We start from the raw sequence: 23,784 nt of genomic DNA, 5'->3' as shown, positions 1-23,784 counted from the left end.
ACATTTAGTATGGAGGCTGAAAACATTGAATTTTCGGATAGATCCAGTTAATTCGGTAACCAATTAGTGATACCGTTAGAAAGAGCTCGTAAAGCACTTTCAGGATCAGTAACCAGTTTTTCGATATCTTGTGTAGTTTAGAAATAATCGATTGAGATCACTTATCGTTTCCACCCTGTATACATCACTAAAAATATTCTCAAAACGAAATCAAAATGTATTTGTGTACCCATATAATTGCAATTTTATTTTTAAAATCATCATATCATAAATTATTATAAATTCGTATGTATAATATTTCAGTATGTGGTCTGGTAATATGTAATAGGTAGGAATGTGTTAAAGGTAATGGTTTGGTGAACGAGTGAATTTGGGGCTGATCTGTGGATTAATGAGCGGGTGTAGGTCTTTAAAGACCCACAATCGCCCATTAAAGACCCAAATTCACCCAGTTTGGATCTTTAATGGACCGTTGTGGGTATTTAATGGACTGTCGTGGGTCTAATGGACTGTCGTGGGTCTAATGGACTGTCGTGGGTCTAATGGACTGTCGTGGGTCTAATGGACTGTCGTGGGTCTAATGGACTGTCGTGGGTCTAATGGACTGTCGTGGGTCTAATGGACTGTCGTGGGTCTAATGGACCGTTGTGGGTCTTTAATGGGTAGGTGTAGAACTTTAATGGCTGGGTGTGGGCCTTTAGAAGATAATATATGGGTGACTGAGTGTGTCGTCAATTTACTGAGATCGGGTAAGTGTCCTAGCATGCTCCGCGTAGCCATTAGGGCAGCAGTCAGGTAAGTTATACACCTATCGTCCACCTGTCCACATAATAGGGTAAATGTAAACTCACCGATCGCGTGGCCACAAGAACTACAGTAGGGTAAGTGTCCATCTACCGTCCACAGGGTACGGTAAGTGCACAGTCACCGCCCACGTGGTAGGGTAAGTGTACACTCACCGTCCACATAATATGGTAAATGTACACCTACCGTTCACGTTTCCACATGATAGTGTGTCCACCTACCGTCCACATGACAGGGTAAGTGTACAGTCACCGTCCACGTGTCCACACGATAGGGTAAATGTGCACCTACCGTCCAAATAATAGGGTAAGTGTACACTCACCGTCCACATGTCCACACGGTAGGGTAAATGTCCACTTACCGTCCATGTGGTAGGGTAAATGTCCACCTACCGTCCACATGGTAGGGTAAGTGTACAGTCACCGTCCACGTGTCCACATGATAGGGTAAATGTCCACTTACCGTCCATGTGATAGGGTAAATGTCCACCTACCGTCCACATAAATATAAATAAATATCCTTAGACATTTTACACTGCGCTTCTAGTCCCAAACTAAGCAAAGCTTGTACTATGGGTACTAGACAACGGATATAAACATACTTAAATACTTTTTTTTTTGTAAATACATACTTATTATACATAGAAAACACCCAGTCCAATACAAACAAATATGTTCATGCACACAAATGTTTGTACTGTGCGGGAATCGAACCCGCTACCTCCGGAATAGTAGCCCGTTTCGAACCACTACACCAAACGGTCGACAAACAACATGATAGGGTAAGTGTACACTAGGCCTCGGCTGTTGAGCATCCCCTATCCGCTCTTGAATATATAAAAGTTTTAATAAAATAATTAGTTTATGTTTGGCGGACGCGGTTTGGGTCCCAACAGCCGAGGCCTAGGCAAGGGTACTCGCTGAAAATCAGCGTCGGGACATTTACTTATGTCCCGAGTATCGCTGAGCGGGCGCCTTTTTGGCTCGGGATTTTTACTGATCTGGCTGGATTATTTTACTGTTTTTTATTTTTTATTTTTTTCTTCTTTGTGTACCTTTTTATACTTGTAATTGTCATTTTTTGTCCCGTGCCAAATAAAGATTTTTTTATTTTTTATTATTATTATTATTATTATTACACTAGCCGTCCACACCACACGAGAGCAGCATCTCGCGCTGCGCCAGGTCTCGCACGAGCGCCGCGAGCTCGCCCGCGCCGTAGCCGACCAGCTGACGCAAGTCGCACACGAATTTGTACACGAACCTGAAATTAAAATTAAGAAAACTCATGAACAAAATATCCTTGGACATTTTACCCAGCGCCTCTGGTCCCAAACTAAGCAAAGCTTGTACTATGGGTACTAGACAACGGATATAAACACATCATCATCATTTCAGCCACAGGACGTCCACTGCTGAACATAGGCCTTCCCAATGACTTCCACATCGCCCGGTTGGTAGCGGCCTGCATCCAGCGCCTTCCTGCTACAAACCTTAAAACAGGTCGTCGTCTGTCTGTCTCTCTTTCACGCCTAAACCACTGAACCGATTTTGATGAAAGGATGATGGGCATATTGGGCGTTAAACCAACAGAAACAAAAAGTATACTAAATTAAAGCTTAATATTAGTACATCATTTCATAGTATGACAACAATCCTGAAATACGCGGGGATACGGAGATAGAGGTCGTTGAATATGCAAAGTTTCCTTAGTATTTCACATCACATTAGGGTAATAAAAATAGTATTAGGTCAATTAGATTGCTTTTATCGATCATATTGAGAGTACTGTATCATATCTTACTATCGATTCTATCGATTTAGTAAGTATGTATACCGAATAAATCATAATCGATTATTCGATTGCAATAATCGATTATATTGCTGAAAATAAGGAATTGAATTAACAATCAAATGATAGTAATGATGGTAATCAATAAAATCGATTAATCGAATTGTTAATCGATAAATCGTTATTTGGCAATATCGATTAATAATCGGTCCGTGATCGATTATGCGACAACACTACAACTTAACTGGTAGAAATCCCATTGAAACATGACTGTGTTCACGTCATTTCTCTAAATGGTACCTAGGTATGGTCCTACGCTTATAATGTAGAACATGGTTTAAATATACCATTTGTTGGCCCCACTCCTGAACTGTTGGACATAATAATGGATACATAACTTAATGTATTTAAAATGTAAGTAGATAAGTATATTAATTAATAATATTTTTTGTTTGTGCAATAAAGCACCTATTACTATTACACATTATGTCAATTTCCAAGCAAACCCGGGAGTTTTTGGTAGTTATTTATATGAAAATATATTTCTGATATTAAGTCCTAACAAATAATAGTAGTTACATTTCTGTTGGTTTTACGCCCAGATTCCATAGAAAAGTGCCCATCATCCTTTGGCATAGAGATAGTTTGAGTCCCGGGAAAGGACATAGGATAGTTTTTATCCCGGTTTTTGAAACAGGGACGCGCGCGATAAAGTTTTACTGTGACAGACAAAATTCCACGCGGGCGAAAAGCTAGTACTGCAATGCGTTTACACTGCGGCACCATCGAGCTACGCGGATAGCCTACTGAAAGCAGCCACGTAAAGTAGGTAGTGTATTATAGGTATTTCTCTTTGACTAACTAAAGTTTAAAAAAATATATTTAATTTTCGAAGTCAATTGTCTTACTGATTCATGATTAGAATAAGTTACTTAATCAGCTCCTTAAATATAGCGAGGATTTATTTATTTTCACCAACTTAAACTATCTTTACAGGTCAATAACCTAATGCGATAGAATAAATTATTTTGTAGGCATTGAAATCAACACCCTGTATAACTAATAACTCACCGTTTCCCCGGCACCTTGGCTATCATATCCCCGTCGTAGTAGTATCGCAAGGCGCGCGATAGCTTCTCGTAGTTCATGGCTGGTTTGTGCTTGCGAGCGCCCCATAGGCGAGCCACTCGTTCAGGCTCTAACAGCTTGAACTCGCCTTCCGTACCTGTATACAGAGCATGTCTAAATATACAGGGCCACCAAAGAAATATACAGGACATTCGTCGAAATATACAGGGCACCCATAGAAATATGCACGGCATCCATCGAAATATGCGCCTCCCCTTCATATTTTTTTTTAAGTAACTGTCCTCACCATAGGTTGTCTGGAAGAGATCGCTTCATAGCGATAAGACCGCCTAGTTGTACCTTGTGTGTTCCTTTTCTTTCTGTTCTTATCTTTGGTGTGCAATAAAGTGTATTTATTATTATTATTATGCACGGTATTCGTCGAAATATACAGGGTATCCATCGAAATATACAGGGTGTCCGACGAAATATACAGGGCATTCGTCGAAATATACAGGACATTTATCGAAATATTCAGGGCATCTAACGAAATATACAGGGTATTCCACCAAAGAAATATACAGGGCATCTATCGAAATATGCAGGGTATTCATCGAAATATGGCACTCATCGAAATGTACATATCACTCGGCGAAAATTACAGGGCACTCTTCGAACTATACAGGTCACTCGTCGAAATATTTAGGCCACTAATCTCACTCACCGACCCAGCGTATGACATTACTTATAGAGGGCAGTCATCAAACTCATACAGGGCACTCACCATAGTAGACAGGGCACTAATCTAACTACACAGGTCACTCGTCTAACTATACAGGGCAACCACCGAAATATACAGGGCACACGCCGAACAAAAGATCTACATACAGGGCACTAATCTAACTCACCGAGCCAGCGTATAACGTTACTTATACAGGGCACTCACCACAGTAGACAGAGCACTCGCCAAAGCAGATAGGGAACTAATGTAACTACACAGGTCACTCGTCGAAACATACAGGGCACTAATCTAACTTACCGTGCCAGCGTATAACGTTACTTATACAGGGCAGTCATCAAACTTATACAGGGCACTCGTCTAACTATACAGGGCAACCACCGAAATATACAGGGCACTCGCCGAAGTAAAGACCTGCATACAGGGCACTAATCTAACTACACAGGGCACTCTTCGAAACAGGGCAATTATCTTACCGTGCCAGCGTATGACGTCGTAATGCTCAGCGCTGGTGAGCAGTTCTAATAGGAACTGCCACAGCTGCACTTGGCCGTTGTTGCCGGCTCGCGCTGGTAAGTCTTATGTTGTAGGCGCTAAGCGGGTCGCTTTGTCGCTAACTTATACAGAGGGCAGTCATCAAACTCATACAGGGCACTCACCATAGTAGACAGGGCACTCGCCAAAGCAGACAAGGCACTAATCTAACTACACAGGGCACTCGTCGAAACATATAGGGCACTCGTCTAACTATACAGGGCATCCACCGAATTAAACAGGGCATCCACCGAACTATATAGGGCATCTACCGAACTATACAGGGCACTCTTCGAAACAGGGCAATTATCTTACCGTGCCAGCGTATGACGTCGTAATGCTCAGCGCTGGTGAGCAGTTCTAATAGGAACTGCCACAGCTGCACTTGGCCGTTGTTGCCGGCTCGCGCTGGTAAGTCTTCTGTTAGAGGCACAGAGCGAGTCGTTTTGTCGCTTACTTATACAGGGCAGTCATCGAACTCATACAGGGCAGTCATCAAACTGTACAGGGCAGTCATCAAACTGTACAGGGCAGTCATTAAACTCATACAGGGCAGTCACCATAGTAGACAGGGCATCCACCGAACTATACAGGGCATCCACCGAACTATATAGGGCATCCACCAAACTATACAGGGCATCTACCGAACTATACAGGGCATCTACCGAACTATACAGGGCATCTACCGAACTATACAGGGCATCCACCGAACTGTACAGGGCATCCACCGAACTGTACAGGGCATCCACCGAACTATATAGGGCATCCACCGAACTATACAGGGCATCCACCGAACTGTACAGGGCATCCACCGAACTATATAGGGCACTCACCAAAGCAGACAGGGCAGTTATCTTACCGTGCCAGCGTATGACGTCATAATGCTCAGCGCTGGTGAGCAGTTCTAATAGGAACTGCCACAGTTGCACTTGGCCGTTGTTGCCGGCTCGCGCTGGTAAGTCTTCCGCTGGAGGCACGGAGCGGGTTGCTGTTAGCTGGTACACAATAAGATTAATATTAAACAACACGAATAAACTTATCAACTTAAAAAAGTCTTAGAAAACAGAGGGCTGAGTGTGAGTTTTTAATATCAAACGCGCTCACTAGTGAGCGCGTCAAAAAATGACATTTAATCCTTCAAGGCCCGCGAATCTAGACACAATAGATAATCAATTGTTATGACATTAATTAATGCCGTCTGGGACTCAAGCGGTTAATGTATGACGGATTGTACAGCGCCCCTAGCGGGAAACGTTCAAAAACTAAAATTTTCATAAATTTTTTAAACGAGCTCACTTGTGTACGCGTTTGATAAAAACTCACACAGCCCACAGTTCTCTTTCTTTTAACAAATAAAGGAATGCTTCCTTTGAGTAAAATTTTCTATTTACAGCATTAAGAGTACTTTCACTCCAGGTGGCATTACAAAATTCCACCTTGTAAGCGCTCTATAGCTTAATTGAATCAGTGTCTTGAGGAATAAATAAATAAATATCCTTGGACATTTTACACTACGCTTCTAGTCCCAAACTAAGCAAAGCTTGTACTATGGGTACTAGACTACGGATATAAACATACTTAAATACTTTTTTTTTGTATACAGGGTGTTAGGTAATTGGGTATATGAGCCGACACTAGCCCATGTTAACACGGGCATATAAATGGTATGGTGAAGTCAGAAAATTGATATCTTCATTTTAATTATTTTAATTTTCATACAATTCGGATTTTATAAAAATTACAATATAATTTTTATAAAATCCGATTTGTATGAAAATTAAAAAAAATAAAATGATGATATCAAATTTCTGACTTCACCATACCATTTATATGCCCATGTTAACATGGGCTAGTGTCGGCTCATATACCCATTTACCTAACACCTTGTATACATACATATTATACACAGAAAACACACAGTCCAATACAAACAAATATGTTCATGCACACAAATGTTTGTACTGTGCGGGAATCGAACCCGCTACCTCCGGAATACTAGTCCGTTTCGAACCACTACACCAAACGGCCGACGTGGTATTATGATGAGAACCTCATCCATTTTTGAAGTGGTTTAAAAATATTCATACCTTTGGTTTTTTCTTTATGGCTGACTGCTGCATATTATCTATTTCTAAAGGGTCTTTGTTCGCCGGGCTTTCTTCACTTTGGACGACAGCTGTGAAATATAATGTTTTATTTATTAATCCTACTATAGTCCAGTCACCGAGCACGTAAAATTTCGTCCAATGACCCCAAGCTACCCATCCTTATCGCTCGCGCGTAATTATATTGCTGTCGCGACTGTGCGACGGGCGCCCGCAGTGAGTGTGCGAGCGCGACAGCAACATAATTACGCGCGAGCGATAAGGATGGGTAGCTTCGGGTCATTGGACAAAATTCTACGTGCTCACAGACCAGACTATAGAAATAAAAATGAATTACAAATAAAGAAAACTTACTCCCAAAATGTAGAAACAGTTTTTATGAGTTTAAATTTATCTATACTTATAATAAATCTGTAGAGAGGTCAATTCTGTACATGAAATATATTTTCAAAATAGCTATCAGGGGGTGATTAGTGATCGATACTGATGCCAAAAATGCAATCAGTAAATTTTTTGTCTGTCTGTCTGTCTGTCTGTCTGTATGTTCCTTATAGAAACAAAAACCACCTGACGGATTTTAACGAAACTTGGTACAATTATTCTTCATACTCCTGGGCAGGTTATAGGATACTTAGGAATTCCCACGGGAACGGGAATTAGCGGGAAAATCCTTTTGTACGAAAAATCTAAACCGCTTAAGTTAGACGCTTGAAATTTGGCATGCAGGTACCTTAGTAAACTTAAAGCTTAGTTACAACAGGATATTGCAAAATTCCCATGGGAACGGGAGTTAGTGGGAAAAAACATTTGTATGAAAAAATCTAAACCGCGTAAGATTCTTGAAATTTGGCATGCAGGTACCTTAGTAAACTTAAAGCTTAGTTACAACAGGATATTGCAAAATTCCCACGGGAACGGGAGTTAGCGGGAAAAAACATTTGTATGAAAAAATCTAAACCGCGTAAGATAGACTCTTGAAATTTGGCATGCAGGTACCTTAGTAAACTTAAAGTTTAGTTACAACAGGATATTGCAAAATTCTCACGGGAACGGGAGTTAGCGGGAAAAAACATTTGTATGAAAAAATCTAAACCGCGTAAGATAGACTCTTGAAATTTGGCATGCAGGTACCTTAGTAAACTTAAAGTTTAGTTACAACAGGATATTGCAAAATTCTCACGGGAACGGGAGTTAGCGGGAAAAAACATTTGTATGAAAAAATCTGAACCGCGTAAGATAGATGAAGGGGGGGGTAAAACGAGATCCACGCGCACGAAGTCGCGGGCGGCCGCTAGTTTGATTAATAAATCTTTGCTCACCAATAAATTTACATTTCCTTAGCAATTCGAAGTGCGTCCAAAATATGTCTCCAGGATCAGATGGCACTTTTTCTCTGCAACAAAAAATTAAATTATATTTTTACAATTTTTTCTTACATCATACTTTTACAATATCAACGCTTCACTGTATTCATTCACGCTTCACTGTATAATTATGTGACATTTGCTTCTACGCTTAACTGTATATGCGACTAAATCTGCATCCATTCTTCACTGTATGCATCCACTCTTCACGCTGCACTGTATATGCGACATCTACATCCACGCTTCACTGTATATGCGACTAATTGTGCGTCAACGTTTCACTATATGCATTCACGCTTCACTGTATATGCGATTACATCTGCATCCACGCTTCACTATATGCATCCACGCTTCACGCTGCACTGTATATGCAACCACATCTGCATCCACGCTTCACTAATGCATCCACGCTTCACGCTGCACTTTATATGCAACTACTACATCTGCATCCACGCTTCACGCTGCACTGTATATGCAACCACATCTGCATCCACGCTTCACTAATGCATCCACGCTTCACGCTGCACTTTATATGCAACTACTACATCTGCATCCACGCTTCACGCTGCACTGTATATGCGACTAAATGTGCATCAACGTTTCACTATATGCATCTACGCTTCACGCTGCACTGTATATGCATCTATTTGCTCACTTAAACTCCTTGTTGCTGAGGCTGCATAGTCGCGAGCCGGACAGCGCCCAGTCGGACAGCCGGACGCCGGCCAGGTTGAACTGCCGGACGGCCCACTGGATCCACAGCTTCACGTGTTGCACTGACCTGGGAATATTGGAATTCATTTATTTTCAGAAACTAACCTACATACATACAGGGTGGAAAGGATAAGTGATCTCACTCGATTATTTCTAAACTATACAAGATATCGAAAAACTGGTTACTGATCCTGGAAGTGCTTCACGAGCTCTTTCAAACGGTACCAATAATAGGTTACATAATAAATCGGATCTATCCTGCCCGGCGTCACAGCATAAGGACGGCTTACTGAAGATGTAACAACACTTGTCAAAATTCATCATAGACGCGGGTCGTCCGGTATCTTGACTCTATAACTCTATGGTCATTTTAGAACTGCGTGTGGGGGCAAAAAACCTTACATTCCCAGACTGGGGCCTAGGCCCACCCTAGAATGGGGCCAGCTCCCCCTGAAAATTGACCCTAGATACGCCAATAATTCTCATAGATGTAACAAAACTAGTTTTTTGATATTTGATATTTTGATATTGATTGATAACAAAACTTGTCACAGACTCACCACAGCCGCGGGTCGTCGGGTATCTTGACCCTGTGATCGTGCTTGAACTGCGCGTCGACCACCCACTTGACCGTGGACTCAGTTTGACCGCTGACCGCCTCCATATCCACGGCACCTTCGTCTTCCGTCTGAGGAAGACATTCTTCGTCGTCTTCTTCGTCTTCTGGGTCTGAAAGTAGTAATTTTTTTTTATCCACAACGAGGAAGCTCTTGGCCTGTATCTCACCTGATGGTAAGTGACGATCAGCCCGAAGGTGGAAGCGAGCTTCACCCGGAATCCTCAACCACGGAGGAACTGGCTATCTTACCTCTAACTGCCAGAACACAACAATGCTGTTAACATAGTTGTTATGGCGACAGACTTAGGTAAGATGGTGGTAGCTAGCCAGGCGGACTTAGAACAAGCCCTACCACCAACCAAACCGAACAGAAAAATCTGCCCCCACTGGGAATCGAACCCGGGACCTCTGTGTCTAAAGCAGGTGGTCTTACCACTAGACCACAGAGGCGGTTGTTTCACAGTTGCTTCACTGGTTGTGTTATTGGCGGTCAAGCTGTAGATCCTGGCTACAGAGGAGTTGCAGCAGACCGAGAGGGAATAGAAAAAGAAAGTCAGCGTCAAATAGTTACCAAAAAGTTCACAACACATCTTTCATCATCATCATCATTTCAGCCACAGGACGTCCACTGCTGAACATAGGCCTCCCCCAATGCTTTCCATGTTGATTGATTGGACGCAGGCCGCTAACACATCATTGGGTGTGCAAAATCACGTGTCACGTGACTGTGTGTGACGTAATTTTCTATCGCTCCGCGTAGTCGACCAGACTGCGAGTATTGTACTATGACGTCACGGGCATGGAGCGAGGGCCGGCCGCCCGCCCGCACATTTAAAATTCAATATCTTGGAAACTAATTGACGTATCTAAAAAATAATTCTTTCTCGCGACTTCGTACGCGTGAAAATAGTTTGATTATTAAACCCGTTTTTGCAACATTTTTCTTTACTGCTCCGCCCTTATTGGATGTAGGGTGATGTTGATAGCCTAGCCTCGATAAATGACAGAAGAAAGAAACATTTAATGCCCGTTTTCACCATCAATCCCAAAATTTTAAGTGACCCCTATGGTAACACATAACAGGAATTTTGTTTTCATAGGGGTCACTTAAAAAATAGGGATTGATGGTGAAAAAGGGCATAAGTGTTTCATCATCACCATTTCAGCCACAGGACGTCCACTGCTGAACATAGCCCAATGATTTCCACATCGCCCGGTTGGTAGCTGTATCCAGCGCCTTCCCGCTACCTTCACGAGGTCGTCGGTCCGCCTAGTGTACTCACAGTCGGGCGTCGGGCGCGTCATCTTTTCATCAGGTTTCAGCAGCATCCAGCGCCTTCCTACTTTCTCCCTTCAAGAGGTCGTCGGTCCACCTAGTGTACTCACATAGTCGGGCGTCGGGCGCCGACATCTGCTCCTCTGGTTTCATCTACATCCAGCGCCTTCAATCTACCTTCACGAAGTCGTCGGTCCTCCCAGTGTATTCACAGTTGGGTGCGTCATCTATTCATCAGGTTTTAGCTGCATCCAGCGCGCCTTCCTGCTACCTTCATAATGTCGTCGGTCCATCTAGCGTACTCACAGTCCGCCGGCGGTCACGACTTCTCCTCCTCTGGTTTCAGCTATCATCCAGCGCCTTCAAGCTACCTTCACGAAGTCGTCGGTCCACCTAGTGTACTCACCAGTCGACCAGCGGGCGCGTCGTCTCTTTATCTGGTTCCAGCGCCTTCCCGCTACCTTCACGAGGTCGTCGGTCCGCCTAGTGTACTCTATCTTTGTGGCTGTAATGATGATGGTGGTTTCAGCTGCTTCCAGCGCCTTCCCGCTACCTTCATAAGGTCGTCGGTCCATCTAGCGTACTCACAGTAGTCACAGTCCGCCGGCGGTCGCGACTTCTCCACCTCTAGTTTCAGCTACATCCGCGCCTTTATGCTACCCTCATAAGGTCGTCGGTCCATCTAGTGTACTCACCAGTCGACCCGCGGGCGCATAATCTCTTCATCTGGTTCCAGCGCCTTCCCGCTACCCTTACGAGGTCGTCGGTCCACCTAGTGTACACACAGTCGGGCTTCGGGCGCGTCATCTCCTGTTCTGATTTCTGTGGTTCTCCAGCTATTGGAGAAAGACTGGACCCTGGTCGACCAGCGAGACGAGAGCCCTATATACAGGCGGTCAGCGGTCAAACTGAGTCCACGGTCAAGTGGTGGATACCCAGTTCAAGAATGACCACAGAGTCAAGATATCAGACGACCCGCGTCTATGGGGAGTCTATGACAAGATGAAGAATGTCATGGGATTTGATGTTCAACCACATTAAGGAAGCTTACATGTTAATTCTTCCTTCCGTTGTTACCACCTCGGTCTTTCTATTTAAACTAAGCAGGGTAAAAAACTTCGTCACCGCGATGCAGGATTGTAGGCGCGGTGGTGTGTGCCATAGTCAATCATATGTCAACGCCATCTGTTGAGTGTTACTGCCACTAGCTTGTAGTGCGTCCTTCCGAGTTGGTTTCAGCTGCATCCAGCTGCGCCTTTATGCTACCTTCATAAGGTCGTCGGTTCATCTAGTGTACTCACCAGTCAACCCGCCGGCGCGTAATCTCCTCATCTGGTTCAAGCGCCTTCCCGCTACCTTCACGAAGTCGTCGGTCCGCCTAGTGTACTCTATCTTTGTGGCTGTAATGATGATGGTGGTTTCAGCTGCTTCCAGCGCCTTCCCGCTACCTTCATAAGGTCGTCGGTCCATCTAGCGTACTCACAGTAGTCACAGTCCGCCGGCGGTCGCGACTTCTCCACCTCTAGTTTCAGCTACATCCGCGCCTTTATGCTACCTTCATAAGGTCGTCGGTCCATCTAGTGTACTCTCACAGTCAACCTCGGACGCGTCATCTCCTCATCTGGTTCCAGTGCCTTCCCGCCGCCTTCTGGAGGTCGTCGGTCCACCTAGTGTACACACAGTCGGGCGCGTCATCTCCTCATTTGCTTCCAGCGCCTTCAAGCTACCTTCACGAGGTCGTCGGTCCACCCAGCGTACTCACAGTCGGGCGTCGGGCGCGTCATCTCCTCGTCAGGCTTGAGGACGTCCAGGATATTGATCTTTCTCTCCGCAGCGCTGATCTGAATGTTGACCTGTACAACTCCTTCGCCTCGAATGCACTGCTCGACTAAGGTCTTGTGGTTTTCCAGCTGTTGGATAAAGAAAGAAATATTTATTTATTTATTCACAACAACAACACTTCACTGTCATCACAGGACATCCCACTGCGACAGCGAAGAAACACATCAACATACACAACGTCAAATACACAACTAGTAACCACCTACATACAAACCTACACATAACATATAACAAAATAATGATGCCTTTGTAAATTCACTCAGAGTACAAGAAAAAATATCTATTTTATCCGAAATTAGATTGAGAGTGGAAATGGCGCGCGTCAACGGCGTCAATATTATATAGTCTGGTCTGCGAGCACGTAGAGTTTTGTCCAATGACCCCAAGCTACCCATCCTTATCGCTCGCGCGTAATTATATTGCTGTCGCGACTGTGCGACGGGCGCCCACAGTGAGTGTGCGAGCGCGACAGCAACATAATTACGAGCGAGCGTTAAGGATGGGTAGCTTGGGGTCATTGGACAAAATTCTACGTGCTCACAGACCGGGCTTTAAAAGCGAAAGGGCACTGACTGACTCACTCATCACGAAATCTCAGAAACTACAAGTGCTAGGAGTCTCAAATTTTGCATGGGGGTTCCTTTCAGAACGTAGGTGCTCACTAAGACTAAATTCCCTAAAGCGGTAAAACGGGATCCACGCTTACGAAGTCGCGGGCGGCCGCTAGTAAATTAATATTTCCTTGAACAATTTACATTGCACATCTATGGGTATATTTTCACTAATCATAACACATTGTATGAATTTTGACCGATTAGTAAAATTTTAAATCAGGCAAAACCACTTTTGACTAATTATTGCAGTCAAAAGTGGTTTTGTTGACCGATTATGAGTTTTGACTGCAACATATTATACAGACACAAAGTTTTGCTTGTGTTATGTCCTCAACTCTCGTTGCGCTATACCCACCATCTTAGCGTCCTGCAGCCAGAACGTATAGTCGGCCAAGTCAGCGCCCAGCCTGGCTTCTAACATCGCTCTCAGCTTTGACAGACGTGTGCGGATGTCCATCAGTTGGATTATCACCTCTTCTGTAAATAATACATAATAATCAGGTAACCGAAACTTTCGGATATCCGAAATAAAAAATATCCGTAACCGATACAAAAGTTCGGATAAAGGCGGAGTCTAAATCAGGGATGTTGATGTTATGGAGATCCGTAACCATAACCGAAACTTTCGGATATCCGAAATAAAAAAATATCCGTAACCGAAACCGATTCAAAAGTTTCGGATAAAGGCGGTGTCTAAATCTTAATGTCTTTTAATATTTGTTACTTGTATCTTGTATACTCAATAGGCTAGATGACAAAATTTCAATTATTTGTCCATCAGACATAATTAGAAAATATTACTCATATTTTTTATTTTCTTTCATAATCAAATAATAACAGTGCTACATCGAGTTAAAATGGCGCGTTACGGCACGCTTGAGTAGATTTTTTACTGAAAAGTGACGTCACGTGACATTTCAACTCAATACATATTATATTAATACTATAATAATTCGATTATGAAAAAAATTAAAAAATATGTCAGAATTTTTTTTATTATCTGTCTGACGAACTAAATAGAATTTCGATTTCATTACCCAGTCATCATCCCTATTGTAAAATTAATATTTTATAACCTCTTTTTGCTTTTCTTTACAATCCGAAAAGAAATAGGTAGATGTCGTAAACATGTCTTACCGCTAGACTTGTTACTCTGCATGGTATCATCTACCGTAACCGAAACTTTCGGATATCCGAAATAAAAAAATATCCGTAACCGAAACCGATTCAAAAGTTTCGGATAAAGGCAGAGTCTAAATCTTAATGTTTTTTAATATAATTGTAACTTGTCTAGCATTCCTCCTATAAAGTAACTCAATTGTAAAATTGATATTTTATAACCTCTTTTTGCTTTTCTTTACAATCCGAAAAGAAATAGATGTCGTAAACATGTCTTACCACTAGACTCGTTACTCTGCATGGTATCATCATCGTCAGCTGTGTCGAACACTGCCAACGGTGTCTGTAGCATTTCAGCCCCGGACTGCATTAAACCTGTAATTTCATTATGGATATTTAAGCAAACTATGTTTTGTGATTAATCTGTAAAAGCATCTTTTTGAGTATAGTTTTATATTCTACCACTTTTTTGGGATAAAATCGATACTTCTAATGAACACTACGCTAAGGCTGAGTTATACCTACTTTAACAAACGTCAAAAATCTGTCGTCAAAAATATGCTTGTCTCGAAGCGCTGGTAGGGCCCAAAAGATAAGGAGACATGTAAAGTGCCCCACAAGGGCTACCTTTTCTTTTTTTATATTTACTATATTTTGACGTTCATAAGTGCCACTTGTAAACTCCATACAACAAACACCGGCGATCTCAGGGTTCCACTAAAATCTAAAATCAAAAATATTTATGCAGTTTAGACCCTAAGTGGCACTTATGAACGTCAAAATATATTAAATATAAAAAAAATAAAAGGTAGCCCTTATGGGGCACTTTCATGTCTCCTTCTCCTTATCTTTTGGGCCCTACAAGCGCTTCAAGACAAACATATGGCAAGTGCTGAGAAGAAACGCCGGAACAAACTAGCTATTACAAATCGTGAATATACTGAAAATGGTCAATGTTGTATAGTACTTACTTTTCTACAAAACCTAAATAAAAGCAAAAATACAACAGTATCTTTCTTAATTTCAGTGGTTGGCATTGTTTTTATTTGTAAACCTCATCAAAAATCTTAGTACAGAACTGTGGTACAGAGCATCTCATCATCATCATCATTTGAAGACTCGAGACATTAAAAATTATTCGAAAAACAATAACAATAATTGCAATGTGAGAAGGTCAACTATACAAGGAAGTAACTCCCAATGTTATTTGATAGGCCAGAGCAAGAAACGTAAGGTGGCGTCACGTTCATAAAGCTGCTAGGACTTACCTAAATCACTTTCCGTGACAAAATGAGGAACCATCAGCGGATCAGAAGATTCCACCCCTGTTGCTTCATCAAAACTATTTTCCATTTTTATCGTTCTGACACTCAATATATCACTAAAATCCGTCACTTCCATCTTCGTAAAGCCAACAACACCAAACACAACTTTATACGTGTTGCGTCGAACAAATATACAACAATTCACCCCCTATAAAACTTTTTCCCTTGATGATGAATAATTTGAAAAATATAGGAAAAGGAAACAAGCAATTCCACTTCCGCGTGCGCCAAAACGGAAGCCATCAACCTTTTTTTTGACATATCGCCTCTATAGTCTATGATGCTAGTGATGTGCTAGTGTTCTGTAACTGATACTCCGAAAATATCTAGTGATATTACGCTTGAAAAAGGGAAAAGCGGACATGATAATAAAGACTTGTGCAATTTTAATAGATTAATAACCCCGCGGGCTACATCCCCTGTTTTGAGTAGTTTTGACACCCAGCGTGTGGGGATATGCTGTCCATCCTCTTTGAAATCACCTCTGAGAGAAAATTAAAGAATAAAAAATTGTTGAAAAGAAAACATCAACGCATAACATTATAATTCAATACTTTATTAACGGTAAAAATTAATAAACAGAGGGCTTAGTGTGAGTTTACATCAAACGTCGTCACTACATTGTGGGCTGAGTGTGAGTTGTGGTGAGTTTCTAGTGAGCGCGTTTAAAATTTGTATGAAAATTTTAGTTTTTGAAAGTTTCCCGCTAGGGGCGCTGTACAGTACGTCATACATTTAATGTCATTTTTTGGCGCGCTCACTAGTGAGCGCGTTTGAAAAAAACTCACACTCAGCCCTTTGAGTTCCTCACCTCAGTATTATTCTGTAGGCATTGCTAGTATGAATTAAAGAAAGTAAACAACAACTTTATTATTAAGTAGGTACTCTATTAATTAGGTATGTAGATACATTTGTATTTACAAAATATTACATGGTAACAGTAAATAGTGTGGTTAGATACTAGATAATTAAAGCATTATAAAATCTTAAATTATAACTTAATTTCAGAAAATAAACGCATTCGTTAAAAGTATAAGTCTTGAAAAATCTTGTTAAGCGCACACTAACACACATAAAATACTTAGTAAAATAAAATTATGAAAATTAATAATTAATCAGTATGTTTACTTATATCCGTTTTCTAGTACCCTTAGGCCGCTTGTAAACATCCGTTTTTTTCACCGGACATCGGCCCGATTTTTTCGCCGGATTTAGCGGTGGTGTATGGTTTAAAATGAACGTGTGCACATGCATCGGACATAGGTTCCGGCGAGAAAATTGACAGCAAACAAAGGATATCCGTGTTTTGACGGTCCGTCGTCCGGTGAAAAAACGGATGTCTACAAACGGCCTTACTACAATATTTGATTTAGTTTTAATTTTATTATTATTACAATAAAAAGTGACTGGATTGCTTAAAAACCTAACCTAAGTATTTACAGTGGCGGATTTACAGATTTGCCGCCCGTAGGCTTGGGGGGGGGGGGGGGGGGGGGGTGTTGATCTTATTAAACTGGCCTGGCGAACACAGATATAGATAGATGCAGCATGTGAAAAAATTTGTATGAAGCCGAGCGTGCCACTTTTTAAACGTCATTAGTGTCATTTTAGCGAATTTTAGTGATTGCCGCAACGTAAAAATAATCGTATCATCGTACTGCATTCGCAAAGTCATCGAAAGATATCGTGTGACTCGATTCGACAATTAATTAATTCCGATAAAACTGATAATTTGTTAAATACAAAACCAAAAACATCTTTATTTACCTTTTTAAATAAATTGATTCTTACAAATCGTCAAATCTCGTTATTATTTTTTTTACCCTACCAGCGTTTCAAGACAAAAATTGGTCAAGTGCATGAATATGTCGCAGTCAGATTGTATAATCCGCCGTTTTACATTACAGCTAGGCATTTTGCATTACAGCTCTGTTTTGTAATACGGCGGATTAACATTTAGCCGGATTGAATACGGCTGAATGAAAATCCGCCGGAATGTATTCGGCGCCAAACGTTCTTCAATACGGCTAGCCGTAATGTAAAACAGCGTGTCATTACCCGCCGCTTTGACAGTTTTTAGTTCCTATTTTCAAATCCGTGGCGCTGCCGGACAAAGTGGCTATGGACTCTGGTCTTCGGCGGAATCCTACACAATATTATTAGTGTAAAAATATGAAATCATGGCTGTGCCCGGTGAAGATAATTTTATCTTAAAGAAAAATAACCCAGAAAAAATGACTAAAACTTTATTGTTTTGAGTTACCTGTTCCCTTTGATCATTTTTAATGTCTAAAAAGACTAAAGCCAAATATCTAATTAATTCTTAAAAGTTTAGAAAAGTCTAATTGTTTTGAGTTACTTTTTTTAGATGGCTATCCCTTGTGATTTATAAATAAGTAAAAAAAAATAATACTGAAGCCAAATATATTATTTAGTATACAGTAACGAAGGTAATAATTCTTAAAATCTGTCTTATTAAAATTTATTTTCATTTTACATTGTTTTATTTTGTAAGTATGGTCACCCTACAATCTATAGTAGTACGATGTGGCTAAACGTGGGCCGCCGTATTGAAGAACGTATCGCAATGACAATCCGCCTAAACGTTGAACCGCCGTATTACAAAACAGAGCTGTAATGTAAAATGCCTAGTGGTAATGTAAAACGGCGGATTATACAATCCGACTGCGACAAATACATGGATCAGTGTGTGTCTTATTGTTATAAAAAGTAAGTACGGTTCCTTGTGATCGGTATGAGTGCACCACATACACGGACCATGGTTTTAACTCTTAAGAGTACATCGCAGGATATGTATTAAAAACAATGCTACTTTATACTTCTTCTACTGCTACTTTATTCTAATTAATTATTTGTTACTTGTGCTGTTAATTACAATTCTCAATCAGTTAGTAATTTCTTCTTTCTACCGTGTTCGTACTACTGTCCTCGTAAAATCATCGTAACCGATTGTTGTAATCGGATTACCTGAACATCACTCGACCATGTATGTCCATTTGGACATATCGGAATGGCACGCTTTGACGATCAACTTGCTGTATCTACTCTAATCCATATCTGTGCTGGCGAACATTGATAATATTCGTATCCGAAATACGTACTTGTACTGTACTGTACGCACTTGTACTGTACTGTACGTACTTGTACTGTACTGTACGTACTTATACTGTACTGTACGTAATTGTACTGTTCTGTACGTACTTGTACTTTGTGTGTGTAAAAAATAATTATGAACTAAATCTGCCGCTCCTTAAAATTTGCCGCCATAGGCTTCAGCCTACTCAGCCTGCTGGTATCCGCCACTGAGTATTTATCTGCTACTGTAAACGGGCTCCAAAACACCAACGATCTGCGCGTAAGGAGTGTCGTTTCGATTGAAAAATCTTGCTCCCGATTGCACTGGCTGGACTTCCACGTACTGTACTCTGGCGGTAGCCTTTACAAAAAAAGAAGATGTTTATTATAATATTCGTATTCGCCGAATAGGAGGTACTTAGACATTTACCGAATATTCGCATTCGGTGAAATAATAATTACGAACACGAATACCTACTTTTTTGAAATTTTGTCACACACGCGTGTCTCCGAACACTATAACCACAACGACACGACGGGAAAACCCAGAGCCCCGATTACGGTAACTTTTATAGCGTCTACAATCCAGACGCGTTTCTGATTCTGCGCGATACGATTGGTCAAAACAGCTGACGTACGCTGTTGAACGACCAATCGTATCGCAGAATCGAGAAGCGTGTCTGGATTGTTGACGTTAAAAAATACCGTAATCGGGGCTCTGGTCTATGTAACAAAGTAACTATAGTAAGTAAGTTCTCTTCCGATTCCGAAATTTGACAATCAATAGCAGGGCGATTGTGTATTACCTATTTTGTTTTGTGATTAATTACAAAGTAAAGTGAGTGTGTGAGTGAAAGTAACAACAACAGAAAAAAATGTTTGTAAATTTGAATTACTAAAACACTAACCGTAATAAAAAGAGTTCAATTTATGGGTATTTCATGACTATGTAGAGATATTCGTATTCGTATTCACCGAATAGTAGATTTAATATTCGTAAAAGTAGTATTCGTTGCATGACTAGTTTATACAATGTCAAGTGTTATAAAAAAAAATGTAAACGCGTGAACACTGCCAACCAGATGCGACAGACTCTCCGACCTTCCTGCGTTTACAAATCCTTTTTTTTTTTAAGTTATTCTTGTGAACGCTACAATGTAACCTTGTTGGTGATCAACATGAAGCTACAGATAAAAATGGAGGCCACACTCCAAATACCTACTTGAAGCACAAACTAAGTATCACTATCTCGCTCTCTGTGGGCAGACTCGCTCTTTCTAAATAAACAAAAAATATAAAATTGCTCAAATTCAACAAAACCAATGTAAAATCTTTATTTCTTGACATAGGTGTCATTAAAAATGATAAGTGTAATTACTGGTAAAACGTTTTAGGAAGAAATTACTGTAAAAAATGTGAAAAATGTTTACAATGATCCAATGTCGGAAATCACGAAATAAACACTTGCGCGTGGAATCTTATGTCACTTCCAGGACACCACGTACTACCGCAACCACGCACTACAAAATTTTTCACCAATTTTTGTGATAAAACAATCATTATTTCCTGTAAACAATCTCAAACGAAATTAACTGCTTAATAAACAAAATAGTAAACAACCGCCATGATGGGCCGGATTGGGCCGATGTTGCCACATGGTACCGATTACCCAGGAATTGGGATTGTAATTCCCTGATTCGCCAACACATTAAGCCTAAATGGCCGACAATTTTGTGATTTTTTATTTAACTAGGTAATCTTAGTTTCAAATATTAATTATTTATTTGTTTAACTTCTGATTTGGTTAGTGAATTGGCTATTTCGAAGAATTTACAAGGAGATTTAAATCAGAAGATAGCAATACTACAGTTCACACTAAAAAGAGAGGTAGGGCCGCAGAGAGCGAGATAGATATAAGTAGGTATTTGACTCAAGTTTTTGTTCCAACTCTGCCCTCCATTTTTATCTTTAGCTTCATGGTGATCAATGAGGGCTATCGTTTTTATAGTTAAGAGTTGGCACCCCTGGCGATTGACAGGACCTTTCTCTACAGTGGCGCCATCTTGACGAGTGCAAATGCGATAGTCCTCCTACCGCTTTCGCGCTCACCAGTTGGTGCCACTGTCTTCGCTACTAGCAAGTGACAGGACCTTACTCTACAGTGGCGCTAACTGGTGAGCGCTAAAACGATAGCCCTCATTAAATAATTTATTAATTAAGTAACTAACTTACATAGGTCTCAACCTCGTGAGGAGCTGGCTGTCGAGGCTTGGATCTCTTGCAATACATCCAAATAACTATTGAAAATAACAATACTACGCCAACACCGGCTGCGGCGCTTACTGTTACCGTTGTGTCAACTGTTAAATAAAAAAAAATTGTTAAGGTCATCATTAGGGATGTTATGGATAATTATGTAGTTTCGGTTATGGATACGGTTACGGATATAGGAATAATATTATACCGGTTTCGGTTACGGTTATATTTTTTATTTCGGATATCCGAAAGTTTCGGTTACGGTTACGGGTATCTGTGCTTTAGAATGCAATTTGCAATATTTGTCCAACACGGGCCGCACACTTTACATCGAATAAAAAGTAATAAAAAAATAAAAATTGATACTAGAAGGCATTATACAGGTACAAAAGAAATCAGACTGTTATGCCTTTTTATTATAATGCTATACAAAAAACTATCTGAAACTATCCGAAACTTTTGAATCGGTTACGGTTACGGTTTCGTATATTTTTTATTTCGGATATCGGAAAGTTTCGGTTACCGTTACGGATATCCATAACATCCCTTTTATCATGACTTTATCATCATCATCATTTCAGCCACAGGACGTCTACTGTTGAACATAGATCTCCCCCAATGATTTCCACATCTCCCAGATGGTAGCGGCCTGTATCCAACGACTACCGGCTACCTTTGATGCAGCAAGGTTCTGGAGTGGAGGCTGCGTACCGGGAAACGCACCGTGGGACGTCCACCCACAAGGTGGACCGACGACTTTATTATAGGTATATTTTTTTATTTTTTTATTTAATTATTATTAATACACAGGGTGATTTGTAACGAGTGAACATTCTTGTAATGGATCATACTGGATTTTTTTTAACAGAAAAAGAGAGGGTATTTACACAGTAGATATTTACTGTGGTATTTATTTAATACTAGCTTTCCGCCCGCGGCTTCGCCCGCGTGGAATTTTGTCTGTCACAGAAAAACTTTATCGCGCGCGTCCCTGTTTCAAAAACCGGGATAAAAACTATCCTATGTTCTTTCCCGGGACTCAAACTATCTCTATGCCAAATTTCATCAAAATCGGTTGCGAGGTTTAAGCGGGAAAGCGTAACAGACAGACAGACAGACAGACAGACAGACAGACAGACAGACAGAGTTACTTTCGCATTTATAATATTAGTTGGGATAGTGGGGATTTATCTCACCTGGATTTGTTGAAGGGGCATCAATGATCAATTGATCATAAACCAAGTGTGCTACCTGAATTACACGATTAATAATATAGTAATTTTCTGGCTCCGTGTTTGAAATCCCTCCTATACACACATAATCGGTGTTGGTGTTGTTGCCCGCTTTAGTTATGACACTTAGGGGCAACTCTAAAATGTCGCCATCCACTTTTGCTTCTTCATTAAAATCTCTTTTAACCTGACCATCTGAAAAATATTTTAAAAGGGCAAAAAAGAAAATATTATAGGGTGTTAGGTAAGTGGTAGTAAGGATATCCTGGATCCAACCATTCAGGATCCATATAGCCTAAGGCCTTATCTTTTCAACAGCATATAACTTTAAAAAAAAATAAAACCGACTTCAAATGCGTGAACACAAAAAAAAACTAAAAATTGAAAATATTGCGTATAAAAAAGTTTATCCCCAATTTTCCACCCTTGGGGGTGAAATATTTTGTTCAAATTCGCATGAAACCACCCTTTTGATAATACCTATTCAACAAAAAAATAATCGTTCAAATTGATTTATAATCGGCGGAGATATTGCGTATAAAAAAGTTCATCCCCAATTTTCCACCCTTGGGGGTTGTTTTTTCTATTATTAAATTTAAATGAGACCACCCTTGAGGTATTACCTATACGCAGAAAAAAGATTTGTTCAAATCGGTTCATAATTGGCGGAGTTATCGCGTAACAAACATAGAGAAAAAAAAAAACATACGGGTCGAATTGAGAACCTCCTCCTTTTTTTGAAGTCGGTTGAAAATATAATATGAGTGTGAGTTAACATCAAACGCGTTCGATATCAACTGCGTTAAAAAATTAAAATTAAATGAAGTTCTTATAGTTTCCGCTAGGGGCGTCATACATTATTTAATGTCACTTTTTTACGCTGTCGATATACGTACCTTTTGTTAGTTCAATCCAATTTCGAAACAACATTCCTGTGCATTTCAAGTCAACGTTGTCATAATAATTGATTATTTTATTGTCTTCGGAAAGAGCAAGCTCATTCGCCACTTCAACTGAAATAATATAATTATAAATTAACTACCATTAGTATTTTAATACTAATCACTAGCAGGCTCTGGATTGGAACCCCCAAGGAAAATGCAAACATGGTCGCCCCAAGCAAACTTGGCGGCGCCGCGGCGCACTGTGGCAGACGAGGCAAAGAAGATCGGCAAGACTTGGAGCGAGATCAAACGCGATGCTCAAGACCGAACGCGATGGAGGACTGTTGTGTACGCCCTCTGCCCCATCTAGGGAACATAGGACCCTAAGTCACTAGCTGTGCC

General features: G+C 40.8%; 2 protein-coding genes across 2 annotated transcripts in view; both read right to left on the bottom strand.

Annotated features, from left to right (window-relative positions):
- Window positions 1-1,943: 1,943 nt before the first annotated feature.
- LOC135085622 (DNA-binding protein Ets97D-like) lies at window positions 1,944-16,156 on the bottom strand. Its single transcript, XM_063980397.1, has 13 exons — window positions 15,858-16,156; window positions 14,869-14,964; window positions 13,826-13,947; window positions 12,777-12,924; window positions 9,680-9,848; window positions 9,061-9,186; window positions 8,361-8,434; window positions 7,024-7,112; window positions 5,796-5,931; window positions 5,252-5,356; window positions 4,879-4,980; window positions 3,667-3,820; window positions 1,944-2,067 (listed from the first exon to the last, which is right to left on the bottom strand). The coding sequence occupies exons 1-13, from the start codon at window positions 15,988-15,990 to the stop codon at window positions 1,944-1,946; spliced, it is 1,578 nt and encodes a 525-aa protein (XP_063836467.1). The 5' UTR covers window positions 15,991-16,156.
- Window positions 16,157-17,409: 1,253 nt separating this feature from the next.
- LOC135085796 (uncharacterized) overlaps window positions 17,410-23,784 on the bottom strand; it is a 28,488-nt gene continuing 22,113 nt past the window's right edge. The window contains exons 9-12 of the mRNA XM_063980600.1: window positions 23,395-23,511; window positions 22,463-22,693; window positions 21,243-21,370; window positions 17,410-19,371 (exon numbers count right to left, since the gene is read on the bottom strand). Coding sequence (XP_063836670.1) covers window positions 19,246-19,371; window positions 21,243-21,370; window positions 22,463-22,693; window positions 23,395-23,511 — 602 coding nt within the window. The 3' untranslated portion in view covers window positions 17,410-19,245. The remainder of the gene's footprint in view (window positions 19,372-21,242; window positions 21,371-22,462; window positions 22,694-23,394; window positions 23,512-23,784) is intronic.

Source organism: Ostrinia nubilalis, chromosome 29 (assembly GCF_963855985.1).
Source record: "Ostrinia nubilalis chromosome 29, ilOstNubi1.1, whole genome shotgun sequence".
Lineage (NCBI taxonomy): Eukaryota > Metazoa > Arthropoda > Insecta > Lepidoptera > Crambidae > Ostrinia > Ostrinia nubilalis.
Note: the sequence above shows the minus strand (reverse complement) of the source record. Positions and strands in the feature narration are given on the sequence as shown.